Source organism: Ruditapes philippinarum, unplaced genomic scaffold, assembly GCF_026571515.1.
Source record: "Ruditapes philippinarum isolate M1 unplaced genomic scaffold, ASM2657151v2 ctg2085_1_1_1_1, whole genome shotgun sequence".
Taxonomy (NCBI): domain Eukaryota; kingdom Metazoa; phylum Mollusca; class Bivalvia; order Venerida; family Veneridae; genus Ruditapes; species Ruditapes philippinarum.
In genome coordinates, this window is record NW_026857461.1 from 277,501 (window position 1) to 301,444 (window position 23,944).

The window sequence follows — 23,944 nt, forward strand, 5'->3', positions numbered from 1 at the left end:
AAGGACTTCCAAATGTGAAATTGTTTGTCTTAAAAGTAGCAAAATGTAAAATAATTAGTATTTTGACTTCCCTACAAAACAATAAATCACTATTATTGTACTAATTGCCAGAAAGCACTAGAAGCAAAAGATAGTTCATGTTAATAGCCAATTGGTAACTTTCTGGAAAGTATAAGACACCAAAAATAAAAAAAAAAAATTTTTAGAAACACAATGATAGCATTTCAGGGGTATAATGGACCTTTAAGGAATAAGAACTATTGATGAGATTTTAGATTTATACAACAAAATCTTTTATTTTAGTACAATTGTTAACCAATGAGTTTGCCACAATGTCACCTGGAGAATTAGAAGCGAAAGGGTTGTCAACGCTGCTGTCAGATAGACGTCAAGCGTCACATGATGGTTCAGATTCCCCTCCTACTATTGCAGGTTTATCATCTCTTCTTATACATGTATCTCTCTGTAAAACATCAAATATATCAACTAATATGTATCAGTGTCAGAAGTCCAAAATCTTTATTTCTAAGTAACATGATGTTCAAAAGAAGTCCAAAATATTTATTTACAAGGAACTTGATGTTCAAATGAAGTTGAAAATATAATTATTTACAAGGAACATGATGTTCAAAAGAAGTCCAAAATCTTTATTTCCAATGAACTTGATGTTGAAATGAAGTTGAAAATATTTATTTACAAGGAACAGGATGTTCAAAAGGAATCCAAAACCTTTATTTACATGGAACATAATATTCAAAAGAAGTCCAAAATCTTTATTTACAAGTAACATGTTGTTCAAAAAAAGTCCAAAATCTTTAATTACTAGGAGCATGATACTCATAATCTTTAATTTTAGATAATGTAACTTAATTTCAATTTTCAAAATAAAAAAAAAATTGTTATCATGTACATTTCCTTGAACAAGGTCTAACAATTTGAAATGATCCTTATTACAGGAATCTTTGCCAAGGTGAAGGATACGGCAGACACTTTAGGCCAGAAGCTGCAAGCTGGAGCAGACGCCCATGGATTTCAACCAATAAACCCAAATATTCCCAGCCCCAGTCCATCGAGAAAACAGTCTTTATCTGGTTCCCCACTCGGTTCTCCTGGACCCAGTCAGCGGAAAAAGAGACCAGAGCCTCTTAACCTCAAAGCTACTAATTTAACAATGGAAATAGCTCAGTTATTTATGTCAATGTTACATGCATGGGGACTCGATCCAGATTTGGACAAACTGTGTTTAAATAAACTAGGTTTGTTAAAGCCTAAGTCGCCAATTTCATTTGGACTGATATCACGTGAAGGGCATATGTCTCTGATGTTACCTGGTTGGCATAAAGGTGTGTGTTCAAAAAGTGATTCAACAGTTACCATGGGAACAACCAATCAAAGGGCAACACTGAGACAGCAGAGAAGGTCAGAGGTAAGGGAAATGATTTTGTTGACATTTGTTGATTTGAGTTTACTTGTGTTTGTTACCTAAATTAATAGGCTACTTGTAGGTGTGTTGTCAAAATAAAGTCTGAAGTGGAAAGTATTATACAGGGTAGTTTTCCACCCTAAAAGGAATAAACGTTTTAAGAAGGAAGCTATCTAACTATCTTTCAGACCATTTGTTGTTTTACTATGCTCTCTGCATGAAATTGTTGGCAAGTGCTACATTCTGCTATCTTTATCAGCAAAGCTGTAAAATTGTTTTTTTTATATTCAAATATACCAGTTAATAGTTGAATTCTTCATTCATAGTTTTCTAAATAAAAATTTGATTTTTTTAAATTTCCAACAAGGTTTTCTGAATTTCTTGTTAAAGATGACACCAGGTAGTGAGTTAGACCTGATGAGTTTTTCTAGTCAAGGAGAAGAGGGATCATCACAACAAGTTGACATTCAGGCCGAGATAGAGAAGGAGATATGTATGTTTACAAAGAAGGCAAGATGGCAGATTTCCAGTGCTGTTACCACCCAGCATCTACTCAGTGTCATCTCTGTAGCCAATACATTGATGAGTATGAATCATGCTACCTTTAAGTCACCTAAACCTGTACAAAGACAAAGAAGGTAAAATATATAGATTCTAGAATAGGGAAACTTAATTCCTGATATATTGCTTTTTTTATCAAGATTCTAGAATCAGGGAAACTTAAGTCTTAAAATATTGTATTTTGATCTTCCCTCATTATCTCCATTTTCCACTTCAGCTGACTTTGTTTTATTTGATGATTTTACTTTGATATTTATGTATACTAAGACTTAAGCGGTCAGTTAACTGCATGAGAAGTTGACATTAAAAGAAATGTCTTGTTTGATTGATCTTTGCTTATATTTGTTATTGGACAATCAGTTTATTCACATCTCATTCTTAGGTGTAGGAAATAGAATAACTTAATATCCTTTTACCCTTGACATGCTTTAATTGAATTTGTCCATCTTTCAATCTGAACAAAACCTTTCATCAATTTTTGGGAATATTTTGACTGAAAAGCAAACAGTGCCGACCATGATCAGACAGCACGAATGCGCGGGGCTGATCTTGGTCTGTACTTGTTGCTTTGGTAGATTCTGTTGTCATCTGACTAAAGGCTAATTAGGATTAATTCTCAATAAAGGACTAGTTTAAGATTAAAACTATTCTTTAGTTTTCTTTATATTTTCAATAAAAAAAAATAGCCTTTATTTCCAGAGGTTAATTCTTAAGGTAGCAAATATATTGTAAGTTTTCTGTATATTTTAGAATATTGTTTGATTTGCAGTAGAAAATCATTCCAAGGTGTGCACGGTATTCTAGTGAGTGAGGGGGACAACAGTTCTGCTGGTAGTGATGATGATACAGGAGATGCTGCTATACTACAACAGGCCCAGTTTAAACAAGGTTGGAGTCTGTTAGCAGCACATCATTGTGTATTGCTGCCTGAACTCGTGGATTCTGGCCAGTATTTCTCCCCACAGCTTGAAATGCTGGCACGAAGATGGCAAGATAGATGCTTAGAGGTTTGTGACCTTTTCTAAAGTTTCTCTTGGCTTCTGATGTTTAAAAGACTAAAATGATTAAAAGCCAGGGTCTGAGGTATAAAGAAACTTTCTGAGCTTAAACTCCGATTTGAAGTATTTAATTGATCAGAAACTAGCTCAGAATGTGCATTCAATTAAAATCCTGTAATCAGAAAAAACAGTCTGATAGGCCAGACCTAGAGGTTCAACCGTTGTAAAACATTTTTCATGAGTTCTGTCTTGACTCCCAGCATATTCATACTATGCCAGTTTCTGACCAATCAAATGCCTGGAATCTGAATTCAAGCATAGAAAATTTCTTTATATCTCAGATCTTAGCTATCTTAAAGTGATGAAAAAGCAACTTGAAACTTGCTTAATTTTGAATTCTTTAGAAAACAAGATTTAGAACATCATCTCAATTTAAAGTTACAAAAACTGATAAGATGCCTTTGAATAAAAAATTTCAGTGATGTGACAATGATATTACAGATAAGATCATTCACTGATTCTATATATAGTAACATCAAGTGATAGTCTTTTTAAACACCAATCTGATTAAAATCAGTTCTAAATAACGCTACACAATTAGAAATAGGTATATCTGAACTTAAGTCAGATTGTTAAAACACATTACATTGAAAGCAATCTTACTGATTGATCTTTTCTCTAAAATATTTCAGATAAATTACCTAACAATATTTGTTAACAGTATTAATCAGAATATATTCCTCTATTTTCTTACAATTAAATATCACATTCTCTGTATATCATCATATCAATATAAAAACTATACTCATAGATAAGAGAAGCGGCACAGGCACTGCTGTTAGCAGAATTACGTAGAATAGGTCCCGATGGCAGAAAATCTGTCGTAGATGATTGGTCACCATTCCTTCCCACGTACGTGGACCCCCAGCTGAGTATTTTAAGTACAGATAGTCATTCTAGTCATGGTGAGGACGAAGATGAAGACGATACTGAACAATATTTAGGAGGTGAGTTTAATGTATGTATTATGTGCAGATATTGAGTAGTCAATAAAATGATAGGGCTGTCATTGATTGAAAATTTTGTATTGATATCATATATATATCGAAAGCTGGATATTGACGATATATTGAAGTCGAAAGCTTGTTCATTTGAATATATGTTTTAAAGTGTTATCATGGTGTATGCAAGCATGTTTTATACCTCACTAGTTACCAAAAAGCAACAAACGAAAGAAAAGGTTCAGGCAATAAGTGAATAAGTAACTTTTCAGAAATATTTAAAGTAAACCAAAAACAAAAAGCTTTTAAGACATTGCTGATTTCTGGGGCATAATGGGCCTTTAATCATGACTATGATCATTATATGGAACAAAATGTTTCAAATTTTGTTTTCTATGATTTTAAAGGAGATTCACCATTACACAAACCATCAAGGTCATTTGAAAGTCGTAGGAAGCAGGCCACAGCCATTGTCATGTTAGCAGTTCTAGGAGCAGAGTTTGGTCATGAAGTTTTACCTACTAGACGTGGACTAGATGATGGCAAGCCAAAAAAGAAAGGATTAGAGGGTTTCACACTGTCAAATTATTCTTTGGCTCATCATACAAGTAAGATTATCTCTTCTAATATTTTTCTTACAACATAGTTATATAAAAAGTATTATGTTATTTGTTATAAACAGTGTCCATGTTGCACATATATCAATGGAAACATGGATTTTTTATATAGACTATTCGAAGAATAGGGAGAAGTATTGTATTCACCCTGGGATCAGTGTCACAATCACAGTCACACTTTTGTTAAGTTTTTGTTTGCAAGTTTGTAACTCCAAAACTAATGAAAGGGACAGGTTGAAACTTCACACACTTATTTTGAGAGCATAGCAGGAGGTCACTGTTCAAGGCCCATAACTGAAACATGGATTTTGACTGAATTTTGGCCCTTTTTTAACTTTGAATTTCTATGTTATCCATGCTATTTTACTCTAAAGCACTGAGAATAGTCGAGCACGCTGTCCAACTGACAACTTGTGTTTTTATTCTAAGCTCATTTACAGCAAATACTTATTTGTTCAGTGACATTTCTTTGACAAAGAAACAAGGTTCATTAATGCTAGATGAATAATAACAATGTTGTTGGTAACTGCCCTTGTTAAAATTTCATGCACAGAAGGGCATCTGATGCTTTTCTTTTAGTAAAGAAAGTGAAATTAGATAATTTCTGTGGCTCAGATAAAGAAAGGTTACCCTGGTCAAACTGACAAAATCAAATATTTTTTATCCAAATAGGCAAGGCTTTAACATTCTTGTTGCAACACCCACCATCTAAGAAGCTACCAGCCCACACACCAATTAGGAGGGCAGCGATTGATTTGATTGGTCGAGGATTTCCTGTGTGGGAGCCATACTTAGATGTCTCGGCAATTTTACTTGGTCTCCTGGAATTGTGTATAGGGTCTGAAAGACTTGTTCCCAGGTAAAATAACATGACTGTATATCTAGCCAGTTTATCATGATTGTGTCAATAAATTAAGATAATGAAGCTTAATTGAATTTGTTATTATTTAAGATCAATATTTAATATACATACACATGCATAAACTTTCAATTAGGTCTTTCGTCCATAATGTTTAATATTACAAATGTATTTTTATATGTATGTAGTTTGTATCCTTTAATATGAGAAACGTTATTAGAATGATAGTATTTAAAGTTAAAATACATTTTTACCTTTGGTTCCTTATTTTAACTTAAAAAAACCTTTGGGTTCCTTAACGAACAATATATCTCTCTTACGAAAATAAGCCAATTAAGATATAGTAATAAGTTTAGCTTAAATGATTTCAGTGTAACATTTGGATTACCTTTGAGTCCTGCAGCAGACGCCTGTAGAACTGCCAGACATGCTCTGTCTCTTATTGCAACAGCTCGGCCTGCGACCTTTATAATAACCATGGCAAGGGAGGTCACTAGGTCAGTATGTCTTTCTTTTGTATCAAGTGAGAATGTGATTAACAAGTAAAGTGCATTACAACCATTTCTGTAAATTCTTTAATTAATTATATTTCCTTTCGTGTATTGTCTCAAAATAGAATTATCAAATTTAAGAATTTTATATGTAGTTAAGTATTCTGTATTTTTGTTTCATATATTTTAGACATAACCATGCCTTGACACAAAACACCCAGTCACAGCTTCATTCCAATCCACATAACTCTGTATTAGTGAAATCAAAACCTGAGATAATCAGAGTTGTAGAACTTCTTGTTGATAAGATGCCGTCAGATGTTGCTGACCAGATTGTGGAGGTAATAATAATGCCTACAGTACAGTACACTTTGTATAATGATGTTTTTGTTTGTGAGAATTTTAGTTCATTTGTGTAAATTGTTTTGTTTGGTTGTAGGTTTAACTTGTAACTTGTTAGTTATGACACTTTAAAGGTCATAGGGTAATGTTCTAGCTTTAACTGGTGGATACTTGTGGAGAAAGACTTCAATGTTAAATGCCCAGCTGTGCATTATGTCAAACCAAAATGGGCACTCAAGTAGAGCCTTAATATTCTGTAGCATCCACATATGAAAGAATTCACAGTCAGACAGGATTTGAACTCGCATATGTGTAGTAATCTAACCATTTAGGCATTTCTCTGAAAGCCATCAAGTTTTTATCTTGTTATGACACTGTCTTAAATTGGTTCATGACAAGTATCATGTGTGAGATGATAGTATGTTATACGATGTATATTTTATGAACTTTCAGGCTATGGAGATTATTATTCACTGTTTAGATGTTAGTCAGCTGAAAGCAAAAGGGTTACAAGAATTATTTCCAGCAATTTGCAGGTATATACTTTATATGTTATATAGTTTACAATGTTGTTTATTATTCTTATAAAAGTTTAATTTATTAACTCTATTAATCTTTTTATCAATTAATTTGTTATAAATGAAATACATGTATTGTCATTACTTGATATAATTAATAGTGTCTAGAATCGCTAGCTTTTTAGGGTAAATCTCATCAGAAACTGCTATCTAGAATAATGGCAGCTATAAGGGATGACTTCAAGTATGTTATATATTTTGTTCTATTAATAGATTCAGTATGGTAACATGCTGTACACAGACTAAGCGGATATGGGTAGGAGCCAAAAATGGAACATTGGCATTTTACGAGCTGAAACAGAATTCCAAATGTCAAGTTATACAAGCACACGCTGGGCCAGTTATTGCGGCCTCTGTGTCTCCCGATGGGAAATTCCTCGCTACATTCTCACACCAGGACCAAAAATTGAAGTTCTGGCAGGTGAGTGTTGTTATATAATTCAGACATTTCAAGTGTCATAGGTGAAGACTGGGTTATGATTTTGATTCATGTACCCTGAGCAAAATAGCGAAAATCTAGTGTCACTTAAACATCTCTTCTAGATTATAATATTATAAACTTTTCAATCAGTGTTCTTGTTTTGATCATGGACTGTAATTAAAGTTCGCCTTTTGATTTGTAACTGAAATATACCTGCAGACATATATTTCATGGATAAAATTTTCAAATCGCAACATATTTTGAAATCAAAATTTATGAGTTCTGAAATTGAATATTACATCAATACATGTAAAAAAATTGAAACACGGACAAAGTTATATAAGTTGTCATGATTCCGACTTGTTCTTATTAATGTTAGATCTGTTTCAAAGTTAAATGTCCAAAATATTTTTTTAAGATAGACTTTTATAATAATACTGGTATAAAACTAGCTTGAAAAATGACTGGCCTATATTTTTTTGATGGTATAATAGAGTGAGAAAGATGTCGTTTTAAAGTGTGTCTCCTCTTCATGCTGGATTACTCATTACTTCACTTTAATTGATCTATTTCAATTTGACGTTTGTGTGTATATGTTGTGTATATATTAACTGTTAATATATTGTAATTATGTTGTGTACATCAGCTGAGGCCCACATAGAAGATAGGGAAACTGCATGTGCAAGCCTCTTAAAATAAAGGCGTTACTTACTTAGTGTTGCTATTTTTAACATTTCAGACAGCATCATCGTCATTGTTTGGAATTGGTTCCCAGCATACAAAATGTGTACGTCAGATAGCTACACAACCAATCACTGTGAGCCCACATACCAATCTATTGAAGCTTGTTAGGCTGGTGTGGACAGATGTACGTGTCCTTATTCTCTTGACAGTCGATGGTACAGAACATAAATATTATGTGTAATTTCTGAAGTTAACTACACAAGAGCATACATATGCGTAATTTCTGAAGATAACTACACAATAGTTTACATATGTGTAATTTAAGAAGTTAACTACACAAGAGCATTGATTTACATATAATTAGTTCTAATCAAATACACAGAACAAAGTAGTAGTTTGTGTCAACTTTTAAGATAAGTGTGTTAAAATATTGTGCAATCACTATGACAACAGCATAAATTTGAAGTGTTCATATAGCCAGCAGTTTATAAAATATGTGTATGCAGGAGGTAATTTGAAATAAAAAAGAAACTCTTTATTAAAATAATGAAAAATCTAGTCATTCACAAAGGCACATGTCAACCAAAAGGAACATAATTATATGAATACCTGTGTCAAGTTAACACTTCTGCAGTTTTACAACAGAACAGCATATAAGTGGTATAATTTTTTTATTTTTTTTTTAGTCCCCTACCGGTTTAACCGGAGGGGACTTTAGGTTTACCCTCCGTCCGTCTGTCCGTCCGTCCACAAAACTGGATCCCGCGATAACGCAAAAAGTACTGAAAATATTTTTATGAAACTCGATATATGGATAGATGGCAGTATGGAGATTATGCACGTCTTTTTTTTTTCTTCCTATGTTGAAAATTCTGGTTGCTATGGCAACAAATAGTCTGAAAATATGGCAAATTTAACACATAAACTGGATCCAGTGATAACTCAAAAAGTACTGAAAATATTTTTATGAAACTTGAAATATTGGTAGATGGCAGTCTGGAGATTATGCACATCTTTTTCTTTTCTTCCTATGTTGAAAATTCTGGTTGCTATGGCAACAAATATCCTGAATTTCAAGATTTCTGATTTAAATTTTTCAGCTTTTTCACTATATGTTCTTTATTTCTTAAGGTGTTTACTTCAAACTTTAAATATAAGTTTCTGCTCATCAACCACATCATATTTGACAAGGTTTATAACTCTAGCACAAAAAATATCAGTATTACCTCCCTTGAACTTAGATTTTTTAGGGGAAAAAATGTTGTCTTTTTTAAATAACTTCTTTATTTCCTAATGTATCTACTTCAAACTTCATATATATGTTTCTTATTATCACTCGACATTTTTGAGAAGGTTAAATATTCTAGCAAGACTATTTCCAGAATTATGTCCCCCTTGAACTTTTTCGAGAAACTGGTATTTTCACTTCAACTTCTTCATTCCTTATAGGATTTACTTTAAAATCCCACATCGTAATAATATGACAAGGTTGTATAAACATAATTTCCTTACTAAGCATGGAAACTTAACACATTACTGTGATATAGACAAACTTATTTTATTATGTTTTGTGGTTGATATTTTCAAATACAGACTTCATCCTCAAATTCATTATAAATGGCAATACACAGGAGTGTATGACAATTAAAGAACTTTTTGAGGGACCGGTAGGGGACTACTGTATTGCCCGCAATACTATCAAATGCTTGTTCATCCTTGGTTTTCTCGTGATGATGATAGATCTTTGTTACCAGCATATACTATATAGAACAGACTTGTCACCACACAAGTGAAGCCTGACTAGAACCTTTTGTTAAAACTGCTAAATTGTTGTATTTTGATATTGCAAATACTGTTCGACATTTTTAACTCGACAAATGTATGAATGGATAAGCATTTTAATCAGTTTTTTTTTACTCTTGCAAATTACACACTTTATTATTTATTGGGTACCAGAAAGTATGAATGATAATTTGTTATTATACAGATGCTTAATTTATTACAGACACCAGTTGTCTTGTACTTGCTTATATTTCCATTTGTAAATGTCTCAATTGTTTCTAATTGTGATATATTGTAAGAATGTAGTAATGTTTTTTATTGTGTTTTAGATAAACTTAGCAATGTGTTGTAAATTAACTGTTATTCTTAATTTAATCAAATGAGCAAACTGTTTTATTATTTATTGATATTAAAGATAAAATAATGCTCTTGAGTTTAGATAATAAATATTTATTGTTAATTATTCAGTTGATGATAGAATATTTTATTTGTTAATGCAATAAAATTAATTACAATCTGACTTTTGTTGTATTTTTTCATAAAATCCAAGTCCTGTTCACTGTTTACTTCAAAATGCTTACATAATTATGCTCAGCCAAAAAAACATACCTAGAGCCGATAGGAAATACAGACTGTATATTTAATTATTCATAGAAACATTTCAAAATAAAATTTAACAAATTTGAATGAATAATTTGTTGTTCCTTTTTCACAAGTAGAAATTTTATAACATTTTTTTTTTTTTGGGGGGGGGGGGGGGCGCGTGGGATTATTTTTAACTTGACTGGTCATTTCCAACAGATTTTAGCCCAGGAAACTCAACATAGGAGAAAGAAATGTTTTCACTTGAAATGTTATGAAGGCCATATAGTATAGTATAAAGCATTGCCATACATAATGTAATAATATAACGAGCTTCTTTAGACATTGCATGGTCATACCTCACTGGTGTCAAGTATAAACCTTCTAAAGTGCAAAATAAATTCAAACATTGGGTATCCGTGGATGAGTGGTAAAGGTGATTGACTTTAAACCGCTTGCTCCTTCTTTCATGAGACTTGATTCTTTCATGTGAGGAAGCTATCCAGCTAGCTTATGGAACGTGAAAGAATGCATGAAAGGGTACCAGAGGTCTTCCCCCATCAGTAAAGCTGGAAAGTCACTGTATGACTGTGACTTAAAATGCAACAAAACAAACAAAACATTCAGACCTGGCTTATATAGTCACAAATATGCAAATCAATGCCCAGTATGATCATCAAGGTTGAAATGAAAACTATTGAACACTTTTCATGTAATTAATAAAATTACATGTATCAGTAATGCTTTATACGAAGCTGCATCAATATGACTGACCCTTGTTAATGCTTTAGTAGTGACCAAAAACTTGTTTATTTAACCTATGAAATATTGCAACACCATTTATGCTTATATGATTTCCACTTCTGCATGTTTTACAATCATAACCTTTTAACACTTGGAAAAAACATAGAAAAGCACCCATTTGTATCCGATAAAATTTATTAATTGCTAATAACCATAACACATAATTGTTTCAACTAAATGATTCTTGGCACATCTCTTTGGCTAATTTCTCTAATTTTTTCTCGGACAATGACATATCTTCTGAATCACAATATTCTTTGGCTTTTTTCAGCCAGTAGTCTTTAGTTCTTTCAAAATAATCTTTAATTGCTTCAGAAGCTGGTCTCTCTGGGGCATCACTAAAATCTATATCAATTTCATCATCGTCGTCGTCATCATCAGACTCTGAAAGAATGGAAATATATTTTATGTATCAATTATACAATTAGACTAGTTTAAACATATTTTATTCCAGAATGTATACAATACATGATATACAGATTCAGCTTTATTATATACCACAGATAGAAATGGATTAGAATGAAAGATATCAAATCTTTTAAATAAAAGTTTTCTTCTCCAATGCACAGTATCGGAAGTGAATTTGACAGGCCATTGCAAACAATGCAGTCAAGTCTATTAGTGCATCAGATATGTATAGTACTGCACCCTGTTCAATTTTCTTACTTTCATTTTTACAGGCCTAAGATAAACATGCCTTTATTTCATATCTGAAGCAGGACAAGCACAAAAAATTGCCTGCTCAAGAAAGAATATACTTTCTGATCAGTATCCATGCTGTTCGCTATCAGTTTCTCTACTTGTTATAGGGTTTGTAAGCCTACAGCATGGGTCCTGATCAGACTGAGCGAATGCGCAGGCTGGTCTGGATCCATGCTGGTCACAAACCCACTATGTTGGTTTTGTCATGACGCATCTCAATTATTATGATTCTCAGCAGGATTAGTTCATTGATTTTTCAAAAATTAAGAAAACTTTAAACTAATTTTCTCTGCATCTTATATCTAACTGTACATGTAAGTACATAATTTTTTTTAAAATAAAAAACAATAATTCCGTACCATCAGAATCGCTAGGTTTGCGTTTCGCACATTTAGCCCCGCCTTCCATATCGTCCTCATCTGATGAAGAATCAGACTCCTCCCACACCTATCAATATAAACCACACATGTATGTACATATATCAAGACTGGTTATTTCTTATACATTGGAGAGCAGGTTCATGCTCAAACCAGAATAAGTAATAATTTTTGGTGGTTATTTTTATACTTCATTCCCATACAGATGCTTTTTACTTGCATCTTTAAGGACATAGCAGCTGTTTCTTCAGGAATAGAGAAGTATGTATGATTCTCTAAAAAGACAAAGAGAAGCTACAAATATGCAAAAATACTTTTTGATTTGTTTAAAAAACCTGTACAAAAGCCAGAGTAATTATCAAAAAGGATGTAACAAATACATTAAAGTGGTATTATTGTCATCAAAATATATATGGTGTCAAGTAGACATTAAAATAATATAACACTCTAACATCTTTTGAAATATATGTATATTACTAATTCAGTTCAACCTGACATCAGGAAATAAGCAATATGTCACTTTACTGTAATAAAATTTAAAATTAAATTCATAATGTACCTGATTTTTCAAGTCACTTTCAATCAAAATAGTCCACTCCTCCATTTTGTTGATGTCCAAAGAATACATGTCACTTAAAGTATACTGTTTATCGCCAACCTCATAAATACCACCATATAAAAACAACAGACCATTCTTCACAACTAACAGTGTATTCATACGTGCTGATGGTGTGAATACATTAACAGGTTCTGTTGTTTTAACCTTATCACAAGTTTCATCTGACAAACTACTCTGTGGACCAACTGTCAGTTTAAAAACAGATTCCTCGGTCTCCATGGTGTTTTCAGATTCAGTTTCCATAGTAACTGAGGAAGCACCTTGAGTACTTCCTGAAGCAGAATCTATATCCATGTCAGGTTTTGCTCCACCATTTGTTTCACTACTTTTATTATTGTCATCAGTTTCAAAGTTAATTGACATCTTTTCTATATCTGTATCAGCAACATCCATCTCTTGTTCATTATCATCACTATTATCATCATCATCATCATCATCATCAGTTTCATCGTTGTCATCAACATCGTCAACCCCGGCACCTGCAGAATCTTCATCCTTTTTTCTTCTTCTCTTCTTCTTTTCTGTTAACTTCTTGCCCCTTTAAATGACAAAAAGATTCATCTAAAGTCCCACAGAATTTTTTTTTCAGATCTCTTAACCTCCTTACTATTTTCCAATAGTTTCTTACTATTTTCCAATAGTAAAGCATTTGGCTTGATACAGGTTTACAGAAAATTTCATAAAACAGTAAAGGCAGAATTAATACTGTAGTGTCATTAAAACAGTTTTTAAGCTGTTGACTCCTAGCTTATACTTATAAATGTCATATATTTATTTTGAATATTTTTGCCATATTTACCTCATTTCTCCTTCAAACCATTTGCCTTTATCTAGTTCCAGGAAGTACAGTGTATTGTAGAATTTTCCCTTAAGCTCATCATCATTATCCTCCTATATTATATAATCAAATCAAGATGTAAAACAATATTCACTATAACCAAATACATATCCTTTAATAATAAAATTCCTTTTATGATACTGATCACACATCTTGAAAATTTTTACTGGGACTGGTAGAAATCTTGATGTGTAAAATTATCAACCTTCCAAAGAATTTAAGGTGGCTTCCTCACATGAAACAATTACTTAGATTGACTTGACACGTTGATCTTGCTTGCCATAAGTTTAAACAGCATTAATTTCAGTTGTATAATTTTCAGTGTGATCATACCATGTAAACATTCATCTTAATTATTACTTTTTCTATAGAAAAAGAATTATGAACTTAACAAATGGTGAGGCTTTTGGTAAAGAAACCAATAGAATCAAACAATTATTACCTCATCAAACACTCCACCAAAGCAGACGGCCCTATTATTGCTTACTGTAGCTAGAGATAGACCAGAACGAGGTGATGGCCTTGACCCTGATTGTTTAACATTGACCCACTTCCATTTTGTTGGTTGTGTCCCTTCTTTCACTTTTCCTTTAAGAAGAATATATTTATTATAAAAGAACCATGATTAATTGAATCTTAAATCATTGACTAATAAAAGCATTTAACAAAAAACGTTCAGATTTTAAATATAAAGAGGTTTCTAATGGAACAAATATGTTAAAAAACAATGAAACAAAATATAGATTAAATATATGCTTTTATACATATTACAATGTCCATTTTATGGTTGCTTGACAGCTTGGGTAGGGAGTTCAAACGCTATCTGTTTTTTAATCTATTCACTTTTTGTTTTGTTTTTTGCATTGTTTGTTGGGTTTCACATCGCACCAACTCTGTCATTAAGTGACTTTCCAGCTTTTACTGGTAGAGGAAGACGTCCGGTGTCCTTCCATGTATTTTTTCAGACACAAACGTGCACATTAGTATTATCATTATTGTTCCATAAGCTACCTGGATAGCTTTCTCAAATGAAAGAATTCGAAGACCCCATCAGGATTCGAACCCACAGCAGTGAGGGGCAAGTGGTTTGAATTCAACAACTTAAGAAATTGGCCGCAGTCGCCCTTCTAAATCAGTTAACAATGCGGTGACACCAGGTGAATTTAGGCGAGGCTTATCATCTAGTGGCTCATAAAAGTTTATCAATAATTAGTCTATATATTACACATACCTTCAGGCATTAGAGCAAACATGTCTGTATGAACTTTTCCAGCATCTACATCCTTCTTGATACGTTCTTTACTATATCCTCCATACACAATGATCCTCCCTTGGTCTAACGCTGGGGCCAGGACACAACCGGACCTTGGTGCAGGAGGAATTCCACTGGTCACTAAAGCTGTCCAAGTATAGGTGTCCAGGTTGAAGGCATATGCATCATTAAAATATTTGTAGTCTCTGAAATCAATGTGAAAATGAAATCTTTAGTCAATTTGAATATATATAATAATAATACATTGAAGTAGAGACAAACAGTTCTTGATAATTATTTCAAAAACTTTTCATAAAATTATTTTGTCAAATGTCATCCTTGGAAAAAAATGTAAGATTATCACCAATTAATTGAAAGCATATAGAAAATCCCACAATCTTTAACAAACAAAAATTTCAAAATCTGAACAGTTTCAATGGACAAAAGCAATGATAACATTTGGTCACAAGTATGTATATTATGCTAAGTGTCCTAAAAACTCTCTGAAATACCAAGAATGCGTATACTGACCTGATATTATCATGAAATCCACCAAACACTACAAGCTGCTTTTTACATTGCACCATCCTATGCCCACTTCTTGCTGATGGCCCACCAGGAGCACTGGAATAATATTGTATACATTAAATACTAGGAAAAGTTCATAACATTATTATTTACGTAACATATTAACAGAAAATTATTTTAGCATGTTTCATTTTAAAATGGGTCATTCAATCAGGACAAAAATGACCAAAAATGAAACAACAGATCATACACATTTTTTTTGTAATTTAAAGAAAACTAAAAATGTGTCATCATGCCACGGATGCCCCCGCATGCAGCCAAAATTTCAGATGGTGCATTAATTATTTTTTTCATTTTAAGTTCAAAGCCCTTAAAGCTTTTCAATGTTAACACAAACCATTTTCATACGATGTTCAAGGCACTGAAATTATTCAGTCTTAACCTTTTAAAAATAGCATATTGCATATTTGTAGCCAAAATAATGGCTAAAAGTATGAGTGCTGAAACTGAAAGTTCAAAAAATTTTCAACATTCAGGAAAGATAAGTTTGTCTAAAATCATTGAACCACAACCAAATTCAAACTTAAACTGCTTATTCCTAAGATGTATCTATATTATTTTCAAAGTGAAAGGGACATAACTCTGCCAAAAAAGCATCAAACCATGACCAAATTCCACTTGACCTGCCCATTCCTTTGACATATCCATATGTCAAATTTAAGTTGAATATGTAACACTGTTGGGTAGATAATGAACAGAAACTGTAAATTTCATATTATTCTCAAAGTGAAAGGGGCATTACTCTGCCAAAAATCATTGAACCATGACCAAATTCGAACTTGGCCTGGGCATTCCAAAAACATATCCATAATTATGTCAAATTTGAGTTGAATGTGTTGTACCATTGGGGAGATAATAAACGGAAACTGAAAATTTCATATTACTTTCAAAGTGAAAGGGGCATAACTCTGCCAAAAATCATTGAACCATGACCAAATTTGAACTTGACCTGCGCATTCCTTTGATGCATCCATATGCCAAGTTTGAGTTGAATGTGTTGTACCTTTGGGGAAATAATGAACGGAAACTGAAAATTTCATATTGTTTTTCAAAGTAAAAGGGGCATAACTCTGCCAAAAATCATCGACCAAATTCTAACTTGACCTGTATTTTTTTCATGACATATCCATATGTCAAGTTTGAGTTGAATGTGTTGTACCTTTGGGGAGATAATGAACGGAAACTGAAAATTTCATATTATTTTCAAAGTAAAAGGGGCATAACTCTGCCAAAAATCATTGAACCATGACCAAATTCTAACTTGACCTGTATTTTCTCATGACATATCCATATGTCAAGTTTGAGTTGAATGTGTTGTACCTTTGGGGAGATAATATACGGAAACTGAAATTTCATATTATTTTCGAAGTAAAAGGGGCATAACTCTGCCAAAAAACATCGAACCATGACCAAATTCGAACTTGACCTGTATTTTCTCATGACATATCCATATGTCAAATTTGAGTTGAATGTGTGCAACTGTTCTTAAGATAATGAACGGAAACTGATGATGACGCAATGACAGAATGACGGAACAGGGTAACACTATATGCCCCGTCCATTACATGGCGGGGGCATAATAAATGTATGAATACATAAACACAACATATATACATGATGTATCATATTTCAGCATTTCAAAAACAAACATGGCTTACTGCCATGATCCGGAGCTTAAACTACACCATACAACCCCCCCCCCCCCCCCCCCCCCCCCCCCCCCGGCTTCCGAAACATGTAAATAATCTTCAATCTATTTTTTTTACCTTTACCTAAATACCTTAAATGGATTTGTCCAGCTTTAAATCTCTACAAAACCATTCACAATTTTGAGGAAAAATAAAAAATCTTACAATATGTAGTGACGGAAAAGGGAACAGTGCAGACCATGATCAGAATGTGCGGTTGTGCTGGCTGATTTTGGCCAGCACCAGTCCCATGATTATATACAGTCCCCCCCACCCCCCAGTAGACTAAAGGTTGAATTTTTTTTTTATTTTATGCATAACCCAAAATTTATTGTGAAATATATTAGTCTTTATATTACCTCACTTTTTCCCATTTCTTTTCCTTCAGATGAAATAACCAGAGATCTTTATAATGGTAGAACTGTGACTGTGTAGGACTGGCAAATTCTCCACCAAATATCCACAACTGACCACCACCTTGCCTCAGAGCAACTGCCTTAATAAGAAAATAAATGATTCATCAAATGCATAATTGAATATATACTATTTAGTGCACAAAATTGCTACACAAGACTCAATTTATCTGTCTTTCCAAGTAATCACTCAGTTCTTTACTTTCAAGTAGTCCTCTCAAATACACCTTTCCTGTTTTTATTTATTTTTCTTTTGCAAGCGCTTATATTTTAAATTAACGTAAAGTTAAAAGATGGCAAATGTTACAACCAAAAAAATTGTGTATATAGGACAAATGTTATATACATGTACAACAATTTAAGCAATGCATTAAACAGGTTTGGTTTTAAAACTCTTGTTCTGTAAGTATTTAAAGCCCCAATTAAAGGCTGAATAAATCTTTATAAATATTATTCTGGCTAAATAAACATTTACAGATATTTATTTTACTGCAGTACAAGCTTCATACATTTAATTTTTTAACGAGTTTTATCTCAAATCTTAGGACTTTCATTGGTCAGTGTACATCCTGTGCCATTTTCTGACCAATCAAATCCCTCAGATCTGAGTTTGAGCTTAATAAGGTCTTTATAACCTCTGACCTGTGTAAAATAAGTGACTCAACTAACCTGATGTGAACTTCTAGGTGGGGGACAATTTGGTGCCGATATCTTCAGCCACTCATTCTTCTTTATGTTATAAATAAGTAGGTCATTGTACATGTACATCTGGGAAAAAAATGCATATTTTTTTTGTCACATAGTATGCCTGATTTTTATTGCTATTCATATATTTTTCAGCATAATGATTTACTACATTATATTTTAGTGTATAGGTCTACAATGGGCATATTTTCCATCATTATTACAAATATTGATAAAAACAATAGAAATGTTCCATTGGGTATTCTTTTGAAATGTTACTTGAAATTTTTACTACAAGACCTTCGAAGATCCTTACTCTTCTCTGGGGACAGATTGCTTTTGGTCACAAATATAACTAATGCAAAAGAATAACAGGTAAACTTGAAAAAGCCTAAAAAACACAAAGAAAACTAGAACAGACCTTATTTCCTGTAAAATATTCCCCACCAAACATGATCAATTCATCTCTATCGGGATGTGCAGTAAAAGACAAATTGCACCTGCAATCAAAATGGAGCAAATGTTATAAAATCTTCCGTGCATATCTCAAGATAGTTTGGCTAAGCCAAACATTATACAATGTTAATATTATGCATGCACCATGTGATATCAGTCTACTTAGTTATGATCAACATTCAAATGTTTCCGTGAGCAAGAAACTTTACACTCTTTGCTTTGTACTGATTGCTTCAAGGAACTGATTCGAGAGTGTCTCAATAAGCTTATGGCTTCCAACACAATCAAACTGAAATCAATTTGTATAAACCAAATGTTTTATAAAGACCAATTTAATCAGTAACAGTCCTAAGTCAGTATCATTCATATATCTAACCACTTTTACAGCTCCTAGTTATACCAGACCAAGTAGAGACTAAATATATTTGAAACTGACTTTCAACACTCTCTATGTGTACTGGTATTAATTTTAAGGTTTTTCAGCTTGTTATATCCTATTGAAGGTTTGATAGAACCAAAACCGGTAGAAAATAAATAACCTCAACCAGCATTAGTGCTGACCTATTGTATTTCTCCATTGTCATCTAATTGAGTTATTTCAAAATTGTAATTTCACTATTTTAAGCAAAACATTTATCACCTTGGTGAAGGCGGCAAACATTTCTCCTCAATCACCTGAGTTTTCTTCTTGTCTTGTTCTTGAAATTCCTTTATCATTTTCTCAATATCATCCTGAAAACAACAACATCACTTTCAACAGAACACTGATATTCTTCTACTTATTTTTATTATACATCATTATCAGTATTTCATTTTTAGCATTTAATATATTTGCATCTTTTTTTCTTAAAAAAAAAAAGCAATGATTAAACATATTTATTTTTAAGCTTGATTGTAAAACAAGTTCTTGCAACTTTTATTAATCACTTCAAGTGTGCTTCCTGGAACCAACATATGAAGAAACATGGTTGTGACCCGATTTGGGCTTAAATCCATGATCCCTGGGTTGAAAGGCTGGCACCTTAACCACTAGGCCACTGCTCCCCTTCAGCAATGATATTAAGACTTGGATTCACTGTACTATAAAATAAATAAAATCCATGAAAAAGGCTATACTTGTTTATCTCCCTTTAAAAAAGAAAATAACTTAACATCACTTACCTCCCCTATTTCTGCAAGTTCTTTCTTTACTCGTTTCTTGGCATTTTTTTCAGCCTTTTGTTTTGTCTTTTCTTTACCTTGACCTTTCTTCTCCTTTTTATTCTTTTTCCCCATGACCAAGCTTTACTTCTGTATTGATAAAATTTAGAATAAAATTCTTGAAACACTTTATAGATGTATCTGTTAATTAATATGACAATAATGCAATATATCAATTACTTAATCCCTTCTGAAAAAGATGACTTAAAACCTTATATCAGTCATGTTTCATGTATGAAACCAAAGACCATTTTTTTGTTTTGGGCTTTTGGACCTCAGTGTAGCTACTTTAACTTCAGATTTGCCATTTATTTTTCCTATTAAAACATTGTCATTCAAATTATTTTTTAGGAATACTAAGTGTCAAGTTATCGCCTGTACATCTGTAGTTACACCCTAAAAAATCAATATAGAAGCTATAAATTTACATGTGGTCTACGCGACCTTTGACAAGTGTGATTGAGGTTAATTTTTAAAAAATCTATAAATAGTAACCATCTTATTTAATTTAAAAAAATGTAATAACCTAAAAAATGATTACTGTTTACGATAGTTGTCTTTCTGAATCATTTTACCCAAGAGAAATGTGATATTTATGGATCATAAATTAGACCACATCAATACCCAGTTACAGGGAAATGACCGACCTCACTAAATGTTGGTTTTATGAAGAAAGTGTCTAACACTTCATATCATGGTATTGAAAAGGAATTGATAAACATGGCAAAATAGGAGAAAAATAATTATAATAAAATAATTCAAATTGAAATTTATTGTTTCAAGTTAAATACTAAAATCTGCAGCTTCTGACGAGTTGGTTTATTGATTTTTTACATTAACAAAGGCAATGTGGTAAGTTTCATCTTTGTATGATGACTTAGAAATTTTTGTAAAAAGTGAAAACTGAAAGTCATCAGACTGCCCTGAATTTTACCATAAGTTGCATTTAATCATATAAGCAGTTAGCTTATATTATTTAACCTGCAGTAATGAATATTGATACAACTTGTACTATTTTCATACTGTCTCTGAAAAATCAAAAAAATTACTGTGAGAGAATTATCAAAAATTTTACGGTTAGTCTTGTGTGTTACAATCAAGCTTGTTTAGCTGGGAGTTTGATCTTAAAATGTAACAAGCAATAGCACTGTTACATACATAGCACAATATGTTACATTTCAATTGTGACTGGTGTAAAAATACATTTTTTTGTTTATTGTAATGAGGGGTGCGTTTAGCAGCAGGATCCACATGCATTATAATGTTGATAAGAGTTATAAGCAGTGTTATAACAGGGTTGTTGATTAGTTAACTTGACTATTGCCAGAATCTGGGACGGAACATAACTTTCTGTCCCAGCCAGAATGGAGTCATATACTTCTGACTTAAAAAACTAGAACTATCACTAAATGTGATTAATACCCCCACAAGTCTGCTTCGGAAATGAGGATGTTACTAGTAACAGAATACCTTGTAATAGAATTGAAACATAGAGTTATGGTTGTGGGCAATTAAAGATAATTGTGGTTCATGTATGTTGCATTTCCTTTCAATGTGGTTGGCCATTGATGAAGTTTAATTGAATTACTCTGTAATAAGTCCAGAGAGACAAAGAAAAAGAACAAAGGGCAATAACTCTATAAATACTGAAGATAGAGTTATAGTTCTTGTACACTGCACTTCCTCTTATTGTGCTTGACCATTGTATGAAGTTGTTTTGAATTCCAACCAGAACGTTTTAAGTTATGCTCCGGACAAGGAAAAGTATCAAAGGGCAGTAACTCTGTATTTTGTCAAAATGGAGTTATGGCTCTTGTGCACTGCACTTCCTTTTAATGTCCTTGACAACTGTATGAAGTTGTACTGAATTTCAAACAGTAGTTTTCAAGTTATGCTCTGGACAAGGAAAAGTACCAAAGGGCAATAACTCTGTAATTAGTCAAGATGGAGTTATGGTTCTTGTGCACTGCACTTCCCCTTATTGTGCTTGGCCATTGTATGAAGTTGTTCTGAATTCCAACCAGTAGTTTTAAAGTCATGCTCTGGACAAGGACAAGAAACAAAGGGCAGTAACTCTGTAATAAGTCAAAATGGAGTTATGGTTCTTGTGCACTGCACTTCCTCTCAATGTGCTTGACCATTGTATGAAGTTATAATGAATTGCAACAATTAGTCTTCAAGTTATGGTCCGAACAAAAGAAAGCAATGGAAAAGTAATAAAGGGCAATAACTCTGTAATAACTTTAGATAGAGTTATGGTTCTTATGCACTGCACTTTCTCTCAATATGCTTGACCATTGTATGTAGTTATATTGAATTCCAACCATTAGTCTTCGAGTTATGGTCCGGACAAAAAAAAAGAAGGCAATGGAAAAGCAACAAAGGGCAATAACTCTGTAATTACTTTAGATAGAGTTATGGTTCTTGTGCACTGCACTTCCCCTTATTGTGTTTGACAATTGTATGAAGTTGTTTTGAATTCCAACCAGTAGTTTTCAAGTTATGCCACGGACAAGGAAAAGTAACAAAGGGCAATAACTCTGTAATTAGTCAAGACAGAGTTATGTTTCTTACGCACTGCACTTCCTCTCAATGTGCTTGACCATTGTATGTAGTTATATTGAATTCCAACCATTAGTCTTCAAGTTATGCTCCGGACAAGGAAAATGCAACGGACAAAAAAAAAAGCAATGGAAAAGCAACAAAGGGCAATAACTCTGTAATTACTTTAGATAGAGTTATGGTTCTTGTGCACTGCACTTCCCCTTATTGTGTTTGACAATTGTATGAAGTTGTTTTGAATTCCAACCAGTAGTTTTCAAGTTATGCCCCGGACAAGGAAAAGTAACAAAGGGCAATAACTCTGTAATTAGTCAAGATAGAGTTATGGTTCTTGTGCACTGCACTTCTCTCAATGTGCTTGACTATTGTATGTAGTTATATTGAATTCCAACCATTAGTTTTCAAGTTATGCTCCGGACAAGGAAAATGCAACGGACGTCTGGACCGACCGACCGACCGACCGACCACCGGGTGACTCCTATATACCCCCCCAAACTTCGTTTTTGGGGGTATAAAAATGGGTAGCAAGACACTTCACCCTCCAGACACTTCACTCCTCAAATTTAGAAGACACTTCACCCCTTAAGACACTTCACCCCCAAAAATCAGTAAGACACTTCACCCCTCATCCAATTCTTTTCTATAAAAAAAAGATACATGTAGGCAACCCTTGGCACAGGCACTTGGTCTAATGACCTCACCCTGCCACCATGACAAGATTATTGTGCTGCATTTCCAAATTACTTGACAAAAGTTCAATACAAACCGTTATTTCACTTATTTCTTCTTCAGTACAGTAATTTAAAGATTTCTAAACAACGTGCAACGTGCAATCATGGATAAAGGTAAAGGTTTTCCGCATGAGGCCGGGAGTAAAGCCTTTCTCAATTACGTACCATTCCGTGTCACAAAAAAGATTGAACACCACAAAATACATTCCCTCTATATTCTCTATATGAAGCATGCAAATATATAATTGATACTTATCTGAGCCCATATTCATTAAGACTGTAGGCCAACTTGAACATGTAAAGCACATAGCAAGGCAAAAAACTACAAGAGATAGACTCAAGAGCGGATTGATTAAGCTAAAGAAATCTGAATTCACTTTATATTTCACTTTTTTTATAAGCATAAAAGTCATATATGCAAACAAACAAAGAAAACACTATAATTATGCACACAAAAGAGAGTTGTTGTTGTTGTTTCTTGTGTGAATATTAGAGTTAATTGTTGATCTTTATCATCAACATTCTTGTAGTGTAACAAATACCATAAAATTCAAGTTTAGAAGGTAAGGATTGTAAGACCTTGTTAAACGCATATGAAAAGTCCAGAATTGCTATGTCATTTTAAGATGTCTTTTGAAATTGTCTGTTGTAAGAAGTAGCTGGTATTCACATGAACGCTTTTCACTGAATC

General features: G+C 33.0%; 2 protein-coding genes across 4 annotated transcripts in view; one reads left to right on the top strand and one right to left on the bottom strand.

The window, feature by feature from the left end:
• Positions 1-9,693, top strand: part of LOC132749832 (WD repeat-containing protein 7-like) — a 42,082-nt gene extending 32,389 nt beyond the window's left edge. For all 3 annotated transcript variants that reach the window (XM_060739737.1, XM_060739740.1, XM_060739739.1), the window contains 12 exons: positions 304-432; positions 957-1,426; positions 1,814-2,061; positions 2,754-2,991; positions 3,794-3,989; positions 4,391-4,591; positions 5,273-5,459; positions 5,831-5,956; positions 6,141-6,291; positions 6,746-6,828; positions 7,084-7,291; positions 8,031-9,693. In XM_060739737.1, the coding sequence (XP_060595720.1) occupies positions 304-432; positions 957-1,426; positions 1,814-2,061; positions 2,754-2,991; positions 3,794-3,989; positions 4,391-4,591; positions 5,273-5,459; positions 5,831-5,956; positions 6,141-6,291; positions 6,746-6,828; positions 7,084-7,291; positions 8,031-8,216 (2,423 nt within the window). In that variant the 3' untranslated portion in view covers positions 8,217-9,693. The remainder of the gene's footprint in view (positions 1-303; positions 433-956; positions 1,427-1,813; positions 2,062-2,753; positions 2,992-3,793; positions 3,990-4,390; positions 4,592-5,272; positions 5,460-5,830; positions 5,957-6,140; positions 6,292-6,745; positions 6,829-7,083; positions 7,292-8,030) is intronic.
• Positions 9,694-11,260: 1,567 nt separating this feature from the next.
• On the bottom strand, positions 11,261-23,421 carry LOC132749833 (kelch domain-containing protein 4-like). Its single transcript, XM_060739741.1, has 13 exons — positions 23,289-23,421; positions 19,922-20,050; positions 19,401-19,492; positions 18,726-18,804; positions 18,290-18,388; positions 17,567-17,703; positions 15,463-15,555; positions 14,911-15,137; positions 14,122-14,267; positions 13,641-13,732; positions 12,782-13,379; positions 12,205-12,292; positions 11,261-11,527 (listed from the first exon to the last, which is right to left on the bottom strand). The coding sequence occupies exons 2-13, from the start codon at positions 20,033-20,035 to the stop codon at positions 11,313-11,315; spliced, it is 1,980 nt and encodes a 659-aa protein (XP_060595724.1). The 5' UTR covers positions 20,036-20,050; positions 23,289-23,421; the 3' UTR covers positions 11,261-11,312.
• Positions 23,422-23,944: the final 523 nt, after the last annotated feature.